The sequence below is a fragment of the Mobula birostris genome, chromosome 5 (assembly GCF_030028105.1).
Source record: "Mobula birostris isolate sMobBir1 chromosome 5, sMobBir1.hap1, whole genome shotgun sequence".
NCBI classification, from domain to species: domain Eukaryota; kingdom Metazoa; phylum Chordata; class Chondrichthyes; order Myliobatiformes; family Myliobatidae; genus Mobula; species Mobula birostris.
In genome coordinates, this window is record NC_092374.1 from 9,869,980 (window position 1) to 9,894,119 (window position 24,140).

The 24,140-nt window shown below is 38.6% G+C and overlaps 1 protein-coding gene across 6 annotated transcripts in view; it reads right to left on the reverse strand.

Annotated features, from left to right (window-relative positions):
* The window catches only part of zfyve28 (zinc finger, FYVE domain containing 28), a 198,392-nt gene that overhangs the window by 120,110 nt on the left and 54,142 nt on the right, over positions 1–24,140 (reverse strand). For 4 of the 6 annotated variants that reach the window (XM_072257590.1, XM_072257591.1, XM_072257588.1 and 1 more), the window contains exons 2-5: positions 13,710–13,850; positions 8,575–8,712; positions 7,425–7,627; positions 3,614–3,703 (exon numbers count right to left, since the gene is read on the reverse strand). In XM_072257590.1, the coding sequence (XP_072113691.1) occupies positions 3,614–3,703; positions 7,425–7,627; positions 8,575–8,712; positions 13,710–13,850 (572 nt within the window). Of the gene's footprint in view, positions 1–3,613; positions 3,704–7,424; positions 7,628–8,574; positions 8,713–13,696; positions 13,851–24,140 lie in introns of those variants that run through there. The other 2 variants (XM_072257593.1, XM_072257589.1) reach the window with 2 other exon arrangements.

The window sequence follows — 24,140 nt, forward strand, 5'->3', positions numbered from 1 at the left end:
CGTCAAAGTAACAATTATTATATATGTAAGGGGTTTCTTTTTTCATGTTACTTGCTAAGGCTAGTGAAATGGCTTCTCTGTAATGTTAACTGGTGAGGTAATGTTCTCTGTAGCAGCATGTTTGGGTTATAATTAGTGAGAACAGGACTTATATTCATTTGCTAACCAATTGGGATAGATGTTATTCTTTCTGTTTGGGTGAAAGCTGTTAGTTTGCGTGGCTTGAGAGAGAAGGCGCAAGGAGGATGAAGAGAGAAGATGTGGCTTGAGGAGATGGTTGCCGGACCCCGCTGGGCCTAGACTTGGGGCAAGAGCCCGGGGGACGACGACGAGCAGAGGAGGATCAGCAAAAGGGAATCCATGAGCTCCAATGTTTGTGCACTGGACATGTTTATAAGATTATTGGCGCCGTTTATTTGTTTTCCTTTTCTTTTGTTTCTCGACTAACTCCATACTTAAATATAAAATCTTAATCATTTAACTGCACATTGTGGACTGAATGTTATTTCGGGGTACTGATGTTACACAGGGGACACAACACGCAGCATCCACCCAAACAAGAGTGCTAAAGTTTTGCCGGGTAGGGGGTGCCACCCCTGAGATCATGTCACTAGGCAAAGCGAGTCTTACATATAAATAACAAGACAATTTGTTTATTTAACTCTGTCCTCAGATATTTGAAAGTGCAAATATTATTAGAAGCATGGGTAAGTTTTGTTCCGATAATAAAATATAATTTACTAAACTGTCTATATTGCACAAATGGTTGCACATGAAATATTCCAAATGGGACATACACAACAGCAGAGTAAAAACGGATGGTTGTGTCAGTCAAATTATGCCAACATTAAGGTAAGAACTGAAACGTGAGTCTTCAGAGGCTGGTAATTATTGCTGGTCAGGAAGTCAGCGGTGGGTGAAATGACGACCACAGAAGGTAGACAGAATATAGCTCTGCATGAACTGACAGGGGAAGACTGGAATAGACAAGACTGGAATAAACAATCAGAAAGATTGTTTAATCTTTCTGATGCAATTGGGGCAGAAGATGCAGCAACGATTTCAAAACTGGTATAGGATTAAAAAATATCCCAGTTAAAGGCAAGAAGGTTCCTTTGAAAGCTGTGAGATTTAGATCAAAACTTTAAAAACAATTTGCCTCAATGGTCTGATAGCCTGGTATAATGTATCAGAGTTACAAATTATTTAATTACAGGTTAGAAAGGTGATTGGTGGAAATCAGATCTTGAAGAACAGGTATTAGTATAATTAGTATAAGCTTGGTTTATTTGACTTGAAAGGGTGATTTGGAATTTGAAAATTCTCTTCTACTAGCACACTCATTCAAACTCTTGGCTCATATACAGATATAGATATCCTGGGCATTGTTCTCAAGTCCTTGGAGAATACAAGGCTGTTTTTTTTATATATATAATCAGTGATGTTATCCTGTTCAATTACAATTAACCCAAGCAATAACTGTCCTGCATTTAGTTCTTCTCCTTCCATTTTGTGTACATTTGGGAGGGCAAATGGTCTACAGTTTAACATTTGTGATTTGGAGAAAATTTTAAAATAAAGTCAATTTGACCTCTCAAACTTCCATAACAATCTCATGCAAAAGATCAAGAACACTCCAAAGCCTAAATCAAGATTAATATATGGTCCCAATTAAAATAAAGATGCATGGCTGGTGCTTTTATTTTGTAATTTGAACCTTGCTGATGAGTTGGTTGCTCAAATTTTGAGAACACAAAGGAAAGTGTAAATTGAAGTTTGTTTTGTCCATTCTATCCTGATTTTCAGCCAAATATTGGTGGGAATGATAATTTGTTTGCGACAAAAGCATACTTTTTAAAATGATTCCTTGGCAGTACATTATTCTTTTGAAGCTTCAGAGTCTAAGTCACATCTGGTTACCTATGACATCTGTTCAAGTATAAAAATACCACCCCCCCCCCAATGAAATAATCACATTACCTTTCACCTCAGCTACCTTGCTATTTCAGAACCACCATGTTAAATATTATTTTAGATACTGGTTCCCAAATCGATAGTGCTAACATGGGAATTGATTTGACTTCATAACCTGCATGCTGCCTATCTTTTGAAATGTGATAGTAGCTGCTGAGATGTTCAATATATTACCAAAAGAAATAAATCTGATAAAGAAATGTTCTCTAGTCAGTCAGTGCACATTGTAAAGGGAAAATAAAGGAGTTAAAAGTCATAAAGTGTAAGAAGTGTAATATTTCATACGCCAGAGTAATTTTCCTCATAAATGACCATACTCAATTTATTTAATTGCCAGGGAAGTGACTAACCACAAATCTTTCTGAACAAAAGTGATATTTCTCCCAATTCCTCTCCTCCCAAAATAACTTAATAATCTTCACGCATCAATGATAAGCTGCAATGCAATCTCAACAACAGAAGCCTTACTTACCCACAGTTCCAATGAGACAGAAACCAGTTTCCTCAAGTGTTTAGACATTACAAACAAATGATAGCAGTTTCAGCAATTCATATTTATTTAGAGAAACAGCACAGTAACAGACCCTTCTGGCTGAACAAGCTCACACTGCACAACTGCATCCATATGACCAATTAACCTACTGACCCGTACATCTTCTTTGGAATGTGGGATCAAACGGAAGCACCCAGAGGAAAAAACAGTTCCCGACGGAACAAACTCCTTACAGACCCAGCAACTTTTATGTGTGTTCCTTACAGACAGTGAGTGGCAGGAATGAACCTGGTTCGCTAGTGTTGTTAAATTAATTACTTAAGAGAAGTGCATATACGACCCTGCTGCCCACTAAGTGACACATTTCTTAAAACCATACTATATGCTCTTCAAAGGAAGTACTAATACACGAGGAGTTCAGCATTATTGCACTGGGAACAAAGAAAGCTAATGTACAAAAGTAATTTATGACTGGTTTGACCGTGTAGGAGAGTTGAGCAAGATGTGATATTGTTGAAACTATGAGCTCTGCCATTTCCCCTTGGGGTACAAGTATATTGTTTCACCACAATATTTCATTATTGAAAAGGCCAAACAAAACCAACTATAATAGGACACTAAGTATTTGTCTGAAATACAATTCATTCTAATTTGAATTGGACAACAGCACTGGCTGGGAGTCAATTCCTCCTATCTAATCTCAAATGCAGCAGTAGAGAATTTAAGCTAACATTGACATTCTTTCTGAAATGTTAATCTTCTCCGAGGCATTCTACTTGTCCACTACTCAGTGCAGGCAGTGGAAATCATGAACCCTCAAACTTTAAAATGCATCAAAATCAACACCTCACAAATACTTAACATATCCATCAGAAAGGCAGCATTAATCAGTTCCAGTAAACTGAATTAGTGCCTCTTGTAAAATACTTCAGAACTTTCAGATGAGCAAGCTGACAAAAGATGAATGCATTTGCTAAATATGAAGGGTTCCCTTCCTGGAAGACATATGTTAATCAAAACTGGCAAATGAACACAATAGTAACAAAATAATTTTATTTTTGCTTATATCAACAATCTTATGGGTATCTGTAAAAATAACATTCTGTACTGAAGGGAAGTATATAATTTTTTTTAAAAAAAAATTACCTTTCAACTGTTTCACAGAAGAGAACAATGACTTCCTGTTGTACATAATACTCTTTAGGAGATTTCACAGGTACCATGGCAGACACATAACTGAAAGAGAAGCCATAATAATGTGTATATTTTTTTCTATTAATTTGCGAAAAAGAGCTGACATTGATTCAAGAAAAATACAACTGAAGGTACGATATTTTTCTTCCTTTTATTCAACACCATTATATTTTTTAAAGTAAATTTAACTCCTCCTTCAATCAAGTCCAAAATCAAGAGAACCTTCATCTACTGATATATCTTAACTTAAACCTCTTATTTGCAACAAAGTATCATTGCTTTGGAGCATTTGACTCATGTTACACATTGGACTCAATTTTGTTTTATCTTTCAGTCTTCCATGTACAAGAATGCTCTGGGTTATTTTGATTCCAATTCCCTCAAAATAGTAGCTATAATCTCATCTCAACGTTATACCCAATCTGAAAGTCACTGTTCTCCCATCTCCTACAGTAAAACCCATGAATTAGGAGCAACCTGAAGACTTCAACAGATAGATTTTTTTTTAGAATGGTCATTCTATTCAGACCAGTACAGAACACCACCATTCTGGTAGCATGACTTCACACTTCCAAATTCCAAACTCCTATCTCAACAGCAGATTGCCTTTGTTGGAGCCCTTTATCCAACATTCACAGAACAGTAACTCTTCCATCCCCTGGCAAATTTTGACAGGGCTTTAAATAAGGGCAGATGGAAAAATGAGGGGTGAAGATAAAATTGAAGGATGCAAAGACATTCCAGTTGATGGCGCTGAGGACATTCTAACTGAATTCATTCTTGCAAAGATAGAAAATGCAATGGCATTGATGAGTTTTCCCTAACATGATGAGCATATTGGGAGAAGTGGCATATTAATTTCACGTCACATGCCGGTGATAATAAACCTGATTCTGATTATACTAAGGCACTTGACGCTTTAAGGAAGGACAAACAAACTGGATCATGGTTGGTTGGTTGGGGCAAGAGCATGGTTGCAAATAAAGGGGAACATCAAAGCAGGAGAAAGAACTGATAATTCCCCAGAAAAACATGGATCGATATTGGAGGAACAAGATATATAGCAAGTGACAGCAGAAATCAGGTTTACAACTCCCAAGAACCCAACAGCAACAATGCAAGAGATTTAAAGAAAATGTAACCCCAAAGTCACAAAGTGCAGCGAAGGTACACAATTTCTGTAGCAAAACACTGAGTCAGGCAGGATTTGTGGAGGCATGGGGATAGTCCACATCAAGAGGTGAGGGGTTAGGGCAAGGTAGCAGCTAGCAAGTGATAGGTGGACCCAGGTGAGACAGGACTGATGGACAGATGCAGCCAAGTGGAGGAAGAAGTTTGTCATTACTAATAATGACTATAATACAAATTTAACATCAGTATGTCGGGTATATCAATTAGATATGTTGGAATACAAATCTGGTTCTCTGGCTTGTTAATCCTAGAGACAGCTTCTCCATTGGGGTCCACTACAGAAAAAGAGTATATTTTCAGTATGAGGTACACTTCATCTTCAGAATTCTCTACCACAGGAAGCCGTGGAGACGAAATCATAGACCTTGTACAAACCAGAGACAAAAAAGATTTTGACCATGGAGAACAGAAAGTGGTTTAGCTGAGGCCAAGGTCAGATCAGTCACGATCTGACTGAATGGTGAGCGCTGGCTGAAGAAGCCATACTATAGCGCTCATGTTCCTGCACCCTTGAGCTGTGTTCAGGGTGCAAGTTTTGAAGATTCTTTTTCAGCCAGGGCAATTGCCAGGAGTTTTCAGGTCATATATAGGCCAGACAAAGGTAGCGGATTAGCGGATCAGAAAGATGTTTATTTAAAATAGCAATCCAGAAACATGGCTACCATCAATCATTTTTTAAATGAAAAGGATTTTAAGATCCCTCAGCTAGTCATATGAGAGCTGAAATCAATTTTTTTTTAATGTCCCAGGCCTTTGGGTCTCAGTAAAATGAACCAATGCTGCCTTTTTACCCCAAAAGTTTATTATAAAAGCTTAACATATAGAGCAGGTGGCATTCCTTTCTGCAGGGGTCTGCTTCTACAGATTTTAATGTACTTCCATACCCTTTTGGTTTCATTTCACTGGCTTAAATTGATACTTAAGTTCTGACAGAATCGACAAGGATCAAATCTCTTAAAAATCATTTCTATCTAGAGCACTATTAGCCTATAATCATAATAGTTAAAGTTTGGAAGATAAAATAGAAAAAATAGATATATTCAGAACATCTTGCCTGAATTAGTCAAGCAAGTGATAACTAGATCAATTTCAAGTGCTCATATTAACCATCATCTGCTGACCTTCAGATTTTTAGAAATATGATTAGTAGGTCCACGTGTATGGCTTCCTTTAACGAATTTTTTTTAAAAAATCAAACAACTAGGTTTTCATCAACAAGCTTAATAGCTTATCTACTGAGTCAACTGATGAAGGTAGTAGGTAGGACTTGTGGGTTGCATTGTGTCAGTTATCTTCACTCAATTGGAACCGAATTGGTGATTACTGCCTGGGCAACTAGCAATCCCAAGGGAAGATTTGGATGGTGGAGGTTCAAAAGAAAGCAGTGAGATCTATACCTTGGTATCATAAGACTCTCTTATACCTCATCAGTTTAAAAACTTGCCAATATTCATGGTAAAGTTTCTGTAGAAAGCTCAGGCATGCAGAGTAAAGGAGAAAGCCATTCAGCCCAATTTATTTAAGCATGCTTTTTGATAAGAGAGTGAGGAGATTATTTCCTCTCTTTTCCAAGTTCTGACCCTCCAATAACTAAACATCTTTCCCATCTTAAAATATTTCTTGGCTTTTCATCAACAGATCCAAGGTTTGTGCCAATTAGTCTTTATACTAAAGCATTTAATATAACAATTTACTTGCTTGAAGACCCATCACTCAGAGCAATAAATTAAAATTAGTATTTTGTGTCAATAATTTCTTCCTCAAAAATAAGCTTTCAAAGCCTCCCTAATTCAGTAGATATATACATTTATCATTGCAATGAAAGCTTCCCTTACCACCCTTCTTGCTAAATCTACTGCAGACATAATTTTAGTGTTGTTTTTGAAACACTGAAAACAACACAGTGCTCAAACTTTAGCCAATTATTGCCTCGTAGGTCAAGTAAAGGAACACAAAAGCACCGAAGCAGGCCTTTCAGCCCATCTAGTCCATGCTGAACTATTAATCTGCTAGGTGGTATCGATTTCATTCATCTACTACCCTCCTTTTAGTCACATGATGTTTACCTTCAATATGATATTTTAATCACACATTTGAACTCTCTTTATTCATTGCCATCCTTCAGCATTCTTAAAACGCATGGTTTTCTCCACAATATTTTTCAACCATCTCTCAATTTCCTAAACCTTTTAAGTATTCTTGTTTAGCGGCTCCGCATTACTATTTTGCAAAGCTCCCACTTTTGTGTCAGTAATGTTGTCTACTAACTTAAATGTCTATAGATTCAATCACAAAGAACAAATACTGTGAGTACTACGTACTCAGGAAAACCAAAATCATTTAACCAGTATATCAGTTGTAAGTACTGTGTTGTGCACCTTCACCCAGAGGAACATCGTTTCATTTGGCAATATATACATGCATAGTTGAATGACAATAAACTAAGCTAGAACTTGAAAAGCTACATCTAAGACAACTTGCCTTATAAGTATGGAAACCTGCTCAAGATTGATATGAAAAGAAATAGAATAGAGCATAAGATTCTGATAACAGTGCATGCATCATGATTTACCATAGTTCAAATTCTGCAAACAAGCCATCAAATTGTTTGAGGGATTCCTTCATTTTGTCAGTATAGGCATTCAAGTCTCTCAGGCACTGGTCACGGATAACATTTCGTACTTCTTCTAGGCTGCGGGTTAAATCTTTGGCCAAAGGTCGCATTGCCATGCTCTCTATTTCACGGTTCATGATAATTGAACCAGCAGCTAAACACTGGATTTAAAAGAAATAATAGCAGAAATATCAAAATCAATCCTCAAATTTAAAACAAATCACTAAGTAATGACTGAATTGTTTTCTGCAGCTTTAAGATAACCCTACATGTGTGTCATCCAATCAGGACGGTGGAACTAGGTGAAGGTTCGAGAGAATGCTGGGGGAGTGGTTTTGTGAGGGACACTAAGGTTGGTCAAGTTCTTTGCTCGGCGGGATGAGGAGAGAAGCTGGAGATAACTGGCAGTAAGATTCAATCTGGTAGGAATGTGCAATCCAAAGAAACCCAAGACGCAGAAGTTTACCAAGGATCGGTGAATATGTTTTTTGGAAGATTTGAGCTCCAACCTGCGCACATTTGACTGTTCAATTATAATAGGTCCTTATAGTTCTTTACTAACTCGTTGGATAAGTTAACATTCGTAAATATACTTTCTAATTGTATGCAGTGTATGATTTGTTATTTCATGCCGACGGGCAATTGCATGGAGCAGTAAATCACACGAACCGGGGTCTGGGTGGGCTAGACATCCCAATCTCAAGATTTGACGGGACCAAAGTCATATACACCTTAGACGTACAGAGGTGGTATCCTTGCCACGGAATCTAGTGGCTGTTAGCAAGGGGCTCACACACCGTTTCTAGAGACGCCCAATAAAAAGAGGGTTTTATATGCTTAACCAGTTCAAATTAATATAGCTTCAAGGGACTGTAGGGCAGAGAAATCGGAAACAATGAGGAGATGTCAAATGCACTTGTGAATTAGAAGAACCTTTTTCAGTTGCAATTTACCCTGTTTGGGAGATTACTGAATTAAGCAAATGAAGACACTAGATAATTAAATGAATTTATCTCTTGAATAATGTATTTTTATGCACATGAACCAAAACTAATATGCAGACAGTTTACTGAGGTACAGAGAGATGAAAACATCAAACACAGCTTACCTCAGCTCCAAACCAAAGCTGTCCTCCCAGATTATCATGCCGTATTTCCTCTGGAAACTTCACACAGAAATCCCTATTTGCTCGTTCATTTGGAATGCATTCCTGCATGATCTGGTTGATTATATTTAACACATTATCCTAATTAATAAAAAAAAGAAAGAATTCAGGGAATTCAAACTGGTTTAAGGTCAGCCATTAAGAAATCTGCTGAAGGAGACCAATATTACAAATTCTGACATGATCATATTAATCTGTCCTGATCTTAAAACATAATGTAGTATGTTGTAAAGTATCATGCCTTGTGGATGAGGTAACGACCCAACAATGTTTAACACTGCACACTTTGGCTGAGGTTAAAAAGGTCACGAGAAAAATACAATGCTGTCACTTAAAATTTCAAAGCAATAATTCTATACAAGGGGTTGTTTAGAATACACTTGAAATACTTTTACAAGTTGTGAAGTCAAGTTTGTAGAAGCAGAAATTTACAACACAGCAGGCAACTCAGCCAAATGTGTCCTTGCCAGTTCAAAAGTTAACCTGTAGGTCAATGCAGAAACAGGAGATTCTGCAAATGCTGTAAATCGAGACACATACACACACAAAATGCTAGAGGAACTTTGCAGGTCAGGTAGCATCTATGGAAAGGAATACAGAAACAATGTTTCAGGCCAAAACCCTTTATCAGGACAATTCATACAAGTCATGTTGGTCAATTACATTTGCAGTTTTGCTCTTTGTTAACATACGAGTCTTCACGTGGCAATTTCATACTTTACTCAGTACCCAAGGGTGTTTTATGCCTCCACAGCTCTTCAGGCAACACTCCACATCCCACTACTCATTTGGTTCCACAGTCAGGAGTTTCAGATGTGATTCAGCTAACAGCTTTTTATACTGTCGAAACTTCTGACTGCAAGCCACAGAACACCTACATTCCTCTCCAGCTTTGCCACCACTGAACACCTTGCAGCAGTTTTGGGTCAAGGTTTACCAAAATCACAAGCGATATAAATATATCAACCGCACATACGTGCAAAGAACAAAGTTAACTTTTCAACCCTTCACAGTATGTTGGTATCACCAGTGATTCTGGAGTCACAAGCCACACTGGGTGGAACAGCACAGCAAACTTACATCACTGGGTGTTCAGTGAACAAGGCAGATTTTCATGCCATCACCAAAAGGTCCAATGCAAACAGTAGCCTGCTGAGTATCTACCAGTGTTAGCAAAGGTATGAAAGTTAGTCTCACTTGCCATCCTGTTCCTTAAGTTCTGCAATTTTCTTCCTTTTGAAGTACTTATCCAGATCTTTCGAACTGAATTTCCCTCCACTATCTCTAAATTGCTCGCAGTGCATTCTGATCCAAACCACTTACAATGCAAATAAAATATTCTTGTCACTTATAGTTCTTTGGCCAAACATATCCAGCACACCTTATTTGTAGACACTGAAATCTGAAATTAAAGATAGACGATGCTTGAAATACTCAGCAGGTCAGGTAGCAGTTGTAGACAGAAAAACCAAACTAGTCTTTTAAACCCCAGGTTGTGAATCCCGGGATGAATCTCATTTATTTATAACACAAGAGACAGCTATTCAACGACACTCTTTGAAGACACTCAATCCCATTCTCTCACAGGTTCATGAACTAGGAGAAATTGAACAATAAGCAGTACTGATTGAAAGGAACAGCTTCTTCCCCTCCACCATCAGATTTCTGAAAGGACAATGTACCCATGAACACCACTTCACTATTTTTGTTCATTTTTTGCACTACTTGTTCAAATTTTAAAGATATTTCTTATTTTGATTTACAGTATATTTTATGTTTTGCACTATACTGCTACCGCGAAACCACAAATTTTACAACATGTCAGTGATAGTAAACCTGGTTCTGAGAAAGGTAGTGAATAATTGATTTGAGTTGACTTTATTACTTACATCCTTCATACATGAGGAGTAAAAATCTTTACATTATGTCTGTTTAAATGTGCAATTTATAGTAATTAATAATTATGTAAGATATAACATAGAAATACAACTGCGTCAGCATGAATTCAGCAGTCTATTCCCATGCTGTATTCTATATTCAAAGTGAAGACTCTTGTTATTCCACTAGGATACCCCTAGGTCCTGCAAAGTTACTGTCAATGATTTTTTGCTTCAAGATACATAATGCCTCAAGGTAAACTCAAAGAGCAAGTAAATCACAACTTCATCTGTAAGGTATGTTTGCAGACATGGATGCGAAGGGAGGATTGAGAAAGACAGGGTGTTGTTATCTCTTGTAACTGCCTGGGGAAATGTGCTATGGTAAGAGAAGTGGAGAGGACGGAGGTTAAAAGGCATATGGGAAAATGTGGACAGCAGCATTGCAGAAGAAAGCTGTTACTTCTGAATACAAAACAGAGAGAAATATTGAAATAAATCATGGAAATATTAGAAATTACTACAGATAATCCAATTAACTGAGGATAGCAAAGTGAGAAATCCCACTTAACCAGTGACAAAAGTGCAGGAAATTGAAAACTTGCATTTCAGAACTTAGTTGACAAAAACATATTGTAAACAGTGCAAAAGGTGTCAGAGTGATACCAAGAGGACAGGCTAACAGATATTTGCAAGTTTCAAATAAGTGCTTTTGAAATCTTACATACCACTTGGTATTGCATAACAACACATAAGCAATGAAACGCATCTTCAGACAGAGCTGTGGGCGTCCGTACTCTGACTTGAAACCCAGTGACCGAAAATGATTTATCAACCAAACACCTGCAAACGGTCTTTTTAAATACTTAAGACGCTGTTTATTTGCACATTAATCTGTAAGCAACAGACAAAACACCCACTTGAGTCTATATTATGATGATAGCACAGTGGTTGAATTTGCAATCAGTAAAGATAAGCAAAAATACTTATTCCGCAACTGCCCCATCACTGAAGGCAAATTTGATAAATTTGAAAAAAAATATTGTTCATAGTGCTGGTTTAAAAAAAATGTAAAAAATTTCACCTTCCAATGGCATTACGAAGCATGGCTCTTCAAGTATTCGTTTTTTTTTGTCTTATACCTATGCTCCCTGATACATGACCCATTATCAAGAGGAAGTAGGCCTTTTCTATATTTTATATAGGCTCCTTGTAATATTTTACAAAGCAATCAATTTTTTCTCCAGCATTCCCTTTCAAATAAAAAAGCCAACCTACCCAGCTTTCCCTGCAGCTATAATTCTCCATTCCTCGCATCTTGTTTGCACCTTTCCACTGAAATGGTCATCAAGCTGTGATCTAACTGCTCTTTACATTGCTAGCATAACCTACTTGCTCGGTCATTCTCTGCTTTGACATAAAAGAAAGCATTTAATTTTTTTCTCTCACCAACTGATGAATAGTTTCCATTATTGTTAAGGATCTGTGAACTTACGCTGAGGTCCCTATATGCTTAATATTTTCCTATTTATATCCTAGTCTCATTGCACCTCCTGAAATAAATTACCTCATTGTCTGGATTAAGTTCACTGGACTCCCTTCAAAACATGTATAGGTAGACTCAAAATTAGTAGGATAATGATGCTAACTTTAATTACCACTCCACTCTAACTATGTAAATTCTGACAAATGATTACTTTTAATAAAAACAAATGAACAACTGAAGCAGACTTCATATTGTACCTCCATCCACTGGAGAAACTTCCACATGCAGTATAATGTATTGGGTGATAATTTGAAAAGAAATTAGTAACATGATTCAAAACCCAATTTATCGATTGGGCAAAAAAAGCTCGATGATCTGCTTCTTCTAATAACAACTTGGTCAAGTTGCAGAAACTTGGCAAAAACTCAAATTATGATCTTATGTACCACATTATTAAGTTATTGGCAGGGCCAGAGACATTTTCAAACCATGTCACTTTCAGTAATTGTATTGCCCATAGTTCAGTTGCCTCTGAAGATTTACAGGTTTAATCAATAAAAACACAAAATTTAGACTAAAACAAGCATAGAACAAACTTTTCCATCTGTTTCAAAGATATGTAGCTGAATCACAAAGAGAAGCTATGCTGTGGAGATATCAATGATTGAAAATGGAACAGAGTCCACAAGGCACCTGCAAAAGTAAGTACAACACATCTGATCATTTTCATACCTGATTATTAATTGTAATTGCAACCCTTGATCACTCAAGTAATAGCTAGAATTATTCACTGATACAAAAGAACTGAAAGCTATTTATTCAAATAAATTTACCTGAGGATAGCTGACAAAATTAGAATCAGAAACAGATTTAGTATCACTTGTATATGTCATGAAATTGATCGTTTTGTGGCAACAGTGCAGTGCAATACATAATAAAAAGGAAAGGTACGTCGCATCTGGAGTTTCTCCGGTTAGCGGACGATTTCCCTCCACGCCTCTCTGACGTAGTGGGGAACCGCGTACGAGGCAAGTTACAGCAGTGGTTTGCCATTGCCTTCTGCCGGGTGAGTTTCCAAAGAGATCACCAGCTCGTAACCCAGCACGGATGGAAAGCGTGCAGGGGAGCCAGCTGGATTCAAACTCTGGACCTTTCGTCCCGAAGTCTGACGCTGATGCCACTATGCCACCAGCTGGGTCACAAGACATAATAAAGAAAAAATGTATATTACATATACATACATACATATATACATACACATACATAAAGAAAAAAGTTAGGTAATGTACACAGGTTCATTGTCCATTCAGAAATCTGTTGGCAGAGGGGAAGAGCTGTTCCTGAAATGTTGAATGTGTCTTTAGAGTCCTGATCCTCCTCCCTGATGGTAGCAATGAGAAGAGGGCACGTCTTGGGTAGACAACCAGCTGTACAATTTCAAAGCACTTCATTCCTTGATCAAACAGTTCAGTTCAAATTTAAAAATAATCTTCAGTTAGTTGGTGTCACATCATTTATCTTTCATTGCTTTTGTAGTTTCAGAGTAGTGGGTGTCCACCTGCTCAGAAGCCCTATTCCATTTTGACAACAGCACCTGCAGTATCCAGTTCTGAGATCAAGTATCAAAGCAACCACAAGACTTGAAAAACAATGGTGAAGGTCATAAGATTACAAATAACAAACAGCTGGAACAGTAACATACTTCAAGCAATTACCTGGCAGGATCGGAACTGGTTGACCAGCAGCGTACACCGTTGTGGGTCTTTGCGTCCATCTAAGCTATCCAGTTCAGCTGCAACCTGATTTAGCTCTTCGTCTGCGTAGTAGAACTGTGCAAGCAACTGGGGGTCTGATCGCTAAAATTTCAAACAAAATTCATAGTTAGATGACAATGTCAGTGGGCCAGAAGCGAGAGCATTAAAACAACATTTTGTTCAAATATACTTAACCAACACCAAAATTATTAACACTCCTTGGGTACAGTGAACCAAAAACCTATGCTTACAGAAACATTGGGCTGTAATTCATGTTGCAACAAGAACACCTTCCTGACCATGTTTTTTTAAGCAGAAAGCAAGTTTGACTGAAGACTTCCATTTAAAACTTGGATACTGATATGGCTAACCAAACTAAATCTATAACTATTGTATAGCTGCAGAAGATCGTGAACACGGCGCAGCACATCAATCAAACCAATCTTCCGTCCGTGGACTCACTTTACACTGCACGCTGTCGGAGCAGTGCTGCCAGGATAATCAAGGACATGACCCACCCAGCCAACAGACTTCTCATCCCTCTTCCCTCTGGGAGAAGGCTCAGGAGCTTGAAGACTCGTACGGCCAGATTTGGGATCAGCTTCTTTCCAACTGTGATAAGACTGCTGAACGGATCCTGACCCGGATCTGGGCCGTACCCTCCAAATATCCGGACCTGCATCTCGGTTTTTTTGCACTACCTTACTTTCCATTTTTATATTTTCTATTTATGATTTATAATTTAAATTTTTAATATTTACTAACTTTAACTATTTTTAATATTTTTAATCCAGGGAGTGTGAAGCGAAGAATCAAATATTGCCGTGATGATTGTACGTTCTAGTACCAATTGTTTGGCGACAATAAAGTATACAGACCTAATTTGTATTTGGATGTTGTGCTGTATTTAATATTTCAGTAATATTTGAGTAATGATGTAAATATATTGTTTGAATGAGCTTTGTTTATTTAATTATGGGTTATATACAAGTACGTGAATGACATAAATCATTATGCCACCACATCATATTTGAGCACCTCACTAAAAAAAAAAGGAAGAAAAAAAAACTAAGTAGGCAAGTATCCTGGTGTAAATGTAACTTTGCTGGATCAAATAACGACTGCACAAAAGGATTGTTACTTACCTTTTCACCCGTTTATTTCTTCGAGGTCAGCCGGCGAGTGAACTTGGACCCGACATCAGGGAGAGACCCTTTCTCATCTCCCCGGCGGTTCTACAAGTTCACTGCCCAATGTCAGAATTGTCAGAAGTTATAAGGCCACTGATACAAAAGAATAATCAGTTTGTTAACCATTCCGGTCAAGTCAATGGACTATTGATACAGAGAACAATCAGTCTGATAACTATTCTGGCCAAGTCAATGGACTATTGGTACAAAAGTACAATCAATTTGTTAGACAATACAGCCACCTTAATTAAAGAAAAGAATGTCCTACCTGGTTTGCTGGAGCCACAACTTAATTACAAAAATAAGAACATCTGTCAAATTTATGCTTTAATTAAGAAAGGAATGTTCTGTCTAATTTCCATCAGGTACTGCTTTTTGTCAAAATCAAAAGGTGTGAAAAGCCCAGAGACATCTATGTGGATCTGGGCAAACTTTTATCATCTTACTCCAAAGAAGGCAGCTGTGAGACATTATTCAAACACACTGCAGTCACAGACATAGTCAGAACTTAATTCATGGTTTACAGGGATCTGAGAATCCCCCATTCCCTTAAGCTTTATCACTGGTGTTTTTCTTTTGATTAGTTCCTGGAGTTACAAAACATAACATGTGCTTACAGAACTCCGACAAGGTCCCAAACCTGTTTCTCAGAGGAGCAGTGTTGGTTGGGGGTGAGCAACCTTATCTCTGAAAAATCAAAACACTAGAAACACCAAAAGCAGCTCCAGAGATTTCATCCCTGGGAGAGATGGGCTACACCTGGAGACAATGTGACACAGCACTCCGGCTAGCTGCTGCCGGCGGCCTATGCCCCAGTAGGGGTGATGGGCTTAAGGAGGATGTGCTTAAAGGCAAACTTCCAAACCATGAAGAACAACTTCTATGAAGTATCAGAGGATGGACACGCATCCAGGATTTAGAACATCAGGAAGTCAAGATGGTGTGCAGCTATGTTACCATGATACAGATGCACAATGTTCCTCCATGCTGCGTACTTACTTGTGCAGCTAGATAAATAAAGTTAAACTCTGTTGTTCAATTCTAATTAGTGTATGTTACATGGCTGATATGACAAGCTCATTCTTCAAAAGGCTGATTAAATTAATTGTATACACATAGCAAACCAATAAATTAGCATCAACTTTAAGGAACCATGAGAATTATAGACCAGAAAAACAACAAATTCCTTTATCTGAACCAATTATTTTTGTAATCTTTTAATTGATTCTGAATATATATGTGTATGTATGTGTGTATTATATATATATATATATATATATAAATAATACACACAGGGTCAGGTAGCATCTATGGAGCGGAACAAACAGTTGATATTTTGGGCTAAGACCCTTCATTAGGACTGGGAAGGAAAGGAAAAGAGATCAGAATAAGAAGGTAGGAGAGGGGAAGGAAGTCCAAGCTGACTAGTGACAGGTAAAGCCAGTTGAGGGAGAAGCCAGCTGGGTGGGGGAGGGGGTGAAGTAAGAAGCTGGGAGGTGATGGAAGAGGTAAAGGGTTGAAGGAGAGGAGAGTGGACAATGGGAGATAGGGAAGGAGGAGGGGAACAAGAGGGAGGTGAGGGTTGGTGAAGCTCAGTAACTTACACCTCAACTCTGCTGGCTTCAGACTTTGATTATCATATTGTGCAACACACACAGAATGCTGGAGGAAATTGGTAGACCAGACAGCATGCATGGAAATGAAGAAACACTTCGGGCCGAGACCCTGAGACTCTTCTTCAGGACTGAAAAGGAAGCAGGAAGACACCAGAATAAAAAGGTTGCGGGGGGGGGGGGGGGAGAGGAGGATAGCTGAAAGGTGAGAGTGAAGACCAAATGGGCTGGAAAGATTTCTGACTGGAAGGAGAAATCAATATTCATGTCACCAGGTTGGAGGCTATCAAGACATGATACAAGGTGTTGCTCCTCCACCCTGAGAGAGTGGTCTCATCTTGACAAAGGAGGCTGTGAATTAAAGAATTAAAGTGCTTGGCCACCGGGAAGTACCACTGTTGGCAGATGGAGCAGAGGTGCTCAATTAAGCAGTCCCCCAATTTAAGACAGGTTTTACCAATGCAGAGGAGGCCACTTCAAGAGCACTGGACACATGGATGACCCCAGCAGATTCACAGGTGAAGTGTTGCCTCAACTGGAAGGACAGCTAGGGCCTTGAATGGAGCTGAGGGAGGCGGTGAAGCAGCAGGTGTAGCATTTTGGCAAATTGCAGGGATAAATGCTGGGAGGGAGATTAGTAGGGAGGGACGGATGGAAAAGGGAATTGTGGAGGGAGCAATCCTTGCAGAAAGTGGAAGTGGGGAGGGGGGTAGGAGGTACCATGATACAATTCCAATTTTTTCCCCCACAAAATTCATCAAGAAAATCAGTTTTATTCTTAGCTACATCAAGTATTTACACATGGCTCAGGTTTTATAAAAACACCTGCAAACCAGAAAAGGATATTTTCAGTTCAAAGCATCTGATAAATTGGAGACATGCTTGGAATGGTTTGCCCATTCATGAGGAATGACAGTCACTGATCCACAAGATTTGTCAGGTGTAGGGTGATTATCTATTATACCATCAAAATAATTATAAGTAACCATTCTCATTCTTTTAAATGTTCTGAAGACTACAAGTAAAATCTATACCTTGTGCTTCAGACCATACATTATTTTTATTCTTTAAGTACAAATGGATTTGTGTCAGACTCTTGAATCAATGTAATTCTAAAGATGGCTTCAAGCACTTAACAAGAGTAATAGCATTTATCACACTAACCCCCTCCCAAGAATACTCTGAAGCAATATTAAAGAAAAAAAATATACACCAGATTTTTGCTCTATGCATTCTCCAGAAATATTCTCAATGTTTAAACTCAAAAGCATTGGCTTGTTAAGATTTCTATTTTCCAAAATGCAATACTAATTTCTAGCCAGAGTTTAAGAATTTATGGGGAACAGAATTGAATGAGATTAAGTTTGAGGCCCTCCATTGGTTGGGGATAACCATGTATGGTGCATCCTACCTATACGCATGCCAAAGCAGTATGATATGGTGAGCAAGCTGTTGCCTATGCAGTAGGCTACCCCTCTCCACACAGCTGATGAATTTAAAGGAATGGTAGAAACTGTTACAGTTTGGCACCAGTGGCATCGCAGGAAATTCCATTCAGCACTGAACTCAACGTAGGACTGCCTTAAGAACTCTAGCTCCAGATTTTTTCCCTTGGGGTTTACTCCCAAAGCCTTTTCCATGAGTGGGTATAGTCACAAGGTAGCAGAGGTTTGAGATTAGAGTTTTTCTTCTCCAAGGTGAGCGGCCAACCATGACTGACGAGCCTCATTGCCTGGAGCAACTGGTGTAAAGGTGCCAGTAACCCACCATACCTTCTCCTGCCAGTAGAAACTGTTCCGCTTGGCTTAGAAGCCAAGCCACACGTGAAGACCAGAAGACTCTGTTGTCAAAGGTAATTTGAGAACATCATTGGGAACATTTAATAGCAACTGGGAGCTTATCCCCACTACCAACATTCCTCCCTCCCCCACCCAGCTATGACAACCTTAAGGAACAGAGAGGTCAAGACCATAATAAGGAAAATAGCCCAAAAGGGCAACTAATGGAAAGAGTTGACAAGTAATGCAGTTGATATGTGCACAACAAACAGACTCTAAGAACACTGCAGCACAAAAACAGGCCTTACGGAACATCTAGTCCATGCCAAACCATTAATCTGCCAAGTCCCATTGACACCCCTCCCATCTTTGTACTTATCCAAATTGATCTTAAATGTTGAAATCGACTCCACACCCAGCACTTGCACTGGCAGCTCATTCCACACTCTCACCACCCTCTGAAGTTTCCCTTAAACTTTTCACCTTTCATCCTTGATCCAGGACCTCCCATCCTAGTCTCACCCAATCTCATTGCCTGCTTATATTTCCCCAATCTATACCAATCCTAATTTTGTACATCTCTATCACATCTCCTCTCAATCTTATATGTTCCAAGGAATAAAGTCCAAACCTATTCAATCTTTCCCTGTAATTCAGGTCATTAAGTCCCAACAAAAGCCTTGTAAATTAAGCCTCAGCAACACCTCATACAATTTTAACACAGCATCCCAACTCCTGTACTCAATACAATGATCTATGAAGGCCAATGTGCCAAAAGCTTTCTTTACAGCCCTAACTACCTGTGACACTTTCAATGAATTATGGATCTGTATTCCCAGATCCTTCTGTTCTAACGCACTCTTCAGCGCCCAACCACTCACCATACAAGACCTATCCTAGTTGGTCCTCCCAAAGTGCAACACATCACACTTGCCTGTATTAAATTCCATCTGTCATTTTTCAGCTATTTTTCCAGCTGGCCCATTTCCCGCTGGAAGCTTTGATCATCTTCTTTGCTGTCCACCACACCCCTAATCTTGGTGTCATCTGCAAATTTGCTGGTCTAGTTTACCACACTGATATAGATGACAATCCACAATGGACCCAGCATTGATCCCTGCAGCACACCACGGGTCAAGGGCCTCCAGTCAAAGAGGCAACCATTCATAATTACTCTCTGGCTTGTTCTACGAAGCCAATGTCCAATTCAATTTACTACCTCATCTGGAATGCCAAGCTGCTGAACGTTCTTGACCAATCTTTCATGTGGGACCTTCTCCAAGGCCATTCATGTAGACAACATCCACTGCCTTGCCTTAATCAACTTCCTTGGTAACTTCCTTGAAAAAATCCAGAAGATTGGTTAGACACTACCTACCACACACAAAGCCATGCTGGCATCCTTAATCAGTTCATGACCTATGGGACTAAAGGACAAATGAGAGCAAAGATTAGACCAAACAAAGAAATACAACTTTGAGAGTAGAGGAGCAAGGGCATTTGGCCATCTGCATAATTGTTTAAAAATGGTAAAATCTGAATCCTAGATTTTACTATGGGTGCAAAAGCAAAATAAACCTTCATTAATCTTTTTCAGACTAACTTATTGCCACTGATATTCACAGAAAGATATGATACAAGCCAACTTACATCCTTCATGACTCTGGAAAACTTGTGCCTCAATGTGCATTTCAAATGGCATTAGTTGACCTCATCAATGCTTTTGCATTTTGTCTACTGGCACTGCATTTTCTCTGTAATGTATCCTGGACTGATTTCTTTTCATGTCTATTATGTAATAACTCTATGTATGCCATAATCAGTCTGAATGGCAAACAAAAACTTTTCACAGTATCTCAGTAGATATAACAATGATAAGGCAATACTTCCTTTAAATCAAAGATCAGACAAGACCATATCTACCTTCAATCTGTTCTTTTAAACAGACTCATGAACAAAGCATAATGTCATTTCTGTCCCAATTAGCCAAAATAATTAAGAAACTTGAGAGTTCGAGTTTCTCAAACTTACTTCATGTAGTGCCATTGTTGCTATACAGATAATTTTAATTGGAAACTTGAGTTCAATAGCCTATCACCTCAGTTTGTCAACACAAAATACTCTGCAGATGCTGGGGTCAAAGCAACACTCACAACACGCTGGAGGAATTCAGCAGGTCGGGCAGCATCCGTGGAAACGATCAATCAACGTTTCGGGCCGGAACCCTTCATCAGGACTGAAGAGGGAAGAGGCAGAGGCCCAAAAAAGGTGAGGGGAGGGTGGGAAGGAGATCCAAACTGTCCAAATTTTGGAATTATAACCAGAGACTAGCTGCACACACATTGCTAATGAAAACTCAGCCAGATAACTCAGACAAAGATGAGCTTGGCTGAGAATTATGACATTTTAGAATGTGCTGATCAAGCCAGACTGCTCTGTCACATGCTTTGAACAAATGGCACCTCACTATAAAATAACAGTCAATGCTACACTCCAACCCACTCCAAAGAAAGGACTTACTCTGCTTGTGCACTTACTGACATTAAATACAGAAAATTAGGGCTTTTAACACTGATGTGTCCATCAAAAACATGAACTCAGGAGAAAATTCTGAATACAGCATAGTGTGGTTGTTGTTTTCAAATTATTAGCCTGTTTCTTAAAATTTCATACTTTGACTATCTTCTCTGAGATTTATCTTTCTTTGCCTGACCATTCATAGAACTGATTTCACTATCTACCTGTATCTTCAAAATGAGTGGTTCCTTCTGTCATGTTTGGATCTCCTCATGTATTCTGACACTGACACTTCATGAACAAGACAAACAGGATTGAGGAGAAGGATACTTCCTTCATTCAGAGATGGAATTCTCTATCACAAAAGCTTGCCGAGGACAAGGCATGAAAATATTTAAGACACTGATAATGGAGCAATGGGAAATGAAGTCTGAAAAGTAGTTCACTAGACAAGACAGCATTAAAGATATTGCAGAGAAAATAATGAGGGTATCTGTCTATGCTTTGAAGGTTGGATGACAGAAGCACGAAAATGGCAGAGTTTAACTTAAGCCAATCAAAATCAGGTTTAATATCACCGGCATTTGTCATGAAATTTGTTGTCTTTTAAGTACAATACAACACATACCAATAGAGAAAACTGAATTACGGTAAATATATATTAAATAGTTAAATTAAATAAGTAGTGCAAAATAGAAATGAAAAGTAAGGTAGTGTTCATGGGTTCAATGTCTATTTAGAAATTTGATGGCAATGTTCCTGAGACATTGAGCGTGTGCCTTCAGACTTCTGTACCTCCTTCCTAATGGGAATAGTGAGATCAAGGCATGTCCTGAGTGATGAGGATCCTTAATAATAGACGTTGCCTCTTTGAGGGATCGCTCCTCAAAGATGTCTTGGATACTGTGGAGGTAGGTGCTTATAATGGAGCTAACTGAGTGACAAGTCTCTGCAGCTTACTTTGATTCTGTTCAGTAGCCTCCCCCCACCCATAACAGATGGTGATGCAACCAGTTAGAATGCTCTCCACAGTATCTCTATAGAAATTTATCAGTGTTTTTTTGGAGACATACCAAATCTTCTCAAACTGCTCATGAAATACAGCTGCTGTCATGCCATCTTTGTAGCCGCATAGATATGTTGGTTCCAGGTTAGATCCTCAGAGATACGGACACACAGGAATTTGAAATTGCTCGCTCCTTCCACTTCTGATCCTTCTAGGACTGGTGAGTGTTCCCTCAACTTAACCCTTCTGAAGTGCACAATCAGCTCTTTAGTCTTGCTGACAAGGTTGTGCTACACCACTCAACTGGCTAATAAATCTTACTCCTGTACGCCCTCAAAAGAAACAAACCAAATAAGTAAGGGTAGTAAAGTCCTATTTTGGAACTATTCACTTCTAAGAAATCATGCCCAGAACTTACACAAACATAATGAGAATTTCAGCATGAGCTGCAGTGCAAAAATACCATGGTTACAAAGCCCAAAACACGTTCATAGAGTTGATAAGGATGTGGTTTGAAACTCAGTTTAAGGGCTCTCAAAGTCAAACAATACATTGCACTATATGCTTAGATGTATATGTGATAAATAAATAGACCTGAATAAATGAATCTGAATCTGAAGTCTGTCAAGGTCTGGCTGATCGCACACATGCAGTGGGGAGGGTAGTGGGGGTAAAGGGCAGAAGAAAAACCTGACTGCAAACATTCCGACAGAAGTTGAACAAAATACCTTTGTAGAAGAGACCCTATAAGTATAATATGTTTCTAATAAATTTTAATATTTTAATTATTTATAGTAACTAGCCAATAAATTGTTACAATATTTTATATTCATTATGAAGTATTGACAACTCAATATTAACATGTTAAGCAGCACAGTGTGACTGCCAGTTCAGTCAAAGCTCAATGCTAACTACTGAGAATGAATGAAACAGGAATGCCCTGGCAACTTGTGGTCTGCAAAGGTCAGACAATGTACAAATAACTGGATACTAACTAATTCTGAAAGAAATCTATGAAGAAGAGATGATTCTCAAAGCAAAGTTATTAGGAAAACAGAAACTAAAAGGCTTGTTGCTGTCCCAGGGCATCTGTGGCAAAAATGTGTAACTGATTACGCAAAGGACCCACATCAAGGATAATCAGGTCGAAGAAAGAAAGATTGATAGAGCAAAAGTGACGATAGTAGAATTGAAAGGAATCAAAGGAGTGGGGAGGGAAGAACACAAGACCTAAAGAGGAAAACTGCATCCCAGTCACTCCTAGCTTCCAACAACACAGATTCTCGTTTTGAAGTATTTTTTTGAGCTGGATATAGAAGACTTAAATCCATTGTATAATAATCAATATTCAAGTGCCAGTGTGGTGGTCTCAGACACAAACAAGTTCAAGTTAAAAATCGGGACACTGAAGAAAATTTACAGAAGGCCAAAGTTGTGATCCATTAGCTCACAAGCCACATGCCAATCTTAAAGTTGGCAAACAATAGCTGCATAGCATGGTCTAGTATTGAATCTAATCACTATGAGTCATATCCCAGTTTGAAAATGAGAAGTAGAGCTAAATTTCTAACTTGTGGATAATGGAGTAGAGTTGTGGAACAAAATCGAATGAAAGTAGTACCACTAAGGCGAAAATCATAGGCTCAATGATGCAGGGGTGGGGGGTGGAGGATCAAATGGAGTTGTAAATCAGACAAGTGGCCAAAGAAGGAGACAGTGACATTTACTTCAATTATTGCATTTGAATTTGGAGGAGTGGATCACTCCACTTTTTGAGCCTATGCAGCCATTTAATGAGTTCATGCGAAATCTGAATCTAACCTCAAATTTGCATTCCAACCACAGTAACCTCTCACCCTCCCTTCAGAACTCCATTTCCAGCCCTCATGAAGGACTTCAAAACACTCATAACTGGAAAAAAAATTCCCTTCACCCTTTTCTTTTGAAATGGTGACATCAGGATCTAGATTCTCCCCCAAGAGAAAACATCCCTTACATCTATCAAAGCGCATCAGCATTTTACATATTCAAATGAATTCCCTTCTCACTCTCCTTAACTTAACCTGAAACAGGCTAGATTTTTCAGTTTCTCCTCAAAAAAAACAACACACCAGTTCCAGGTATGTGTGAAGTAGATCTTCCTTCCCATGCATAACATAACTCCTTACAACCAATACTGTACACAGTACCTGGGAAGTGATCTAGCTGAAACAATTTTCCTAATTACTCCAGCAATGAAAGTATTGTTAGCTTATGTTACTGTTGTACATGCATGATACTTGATCATA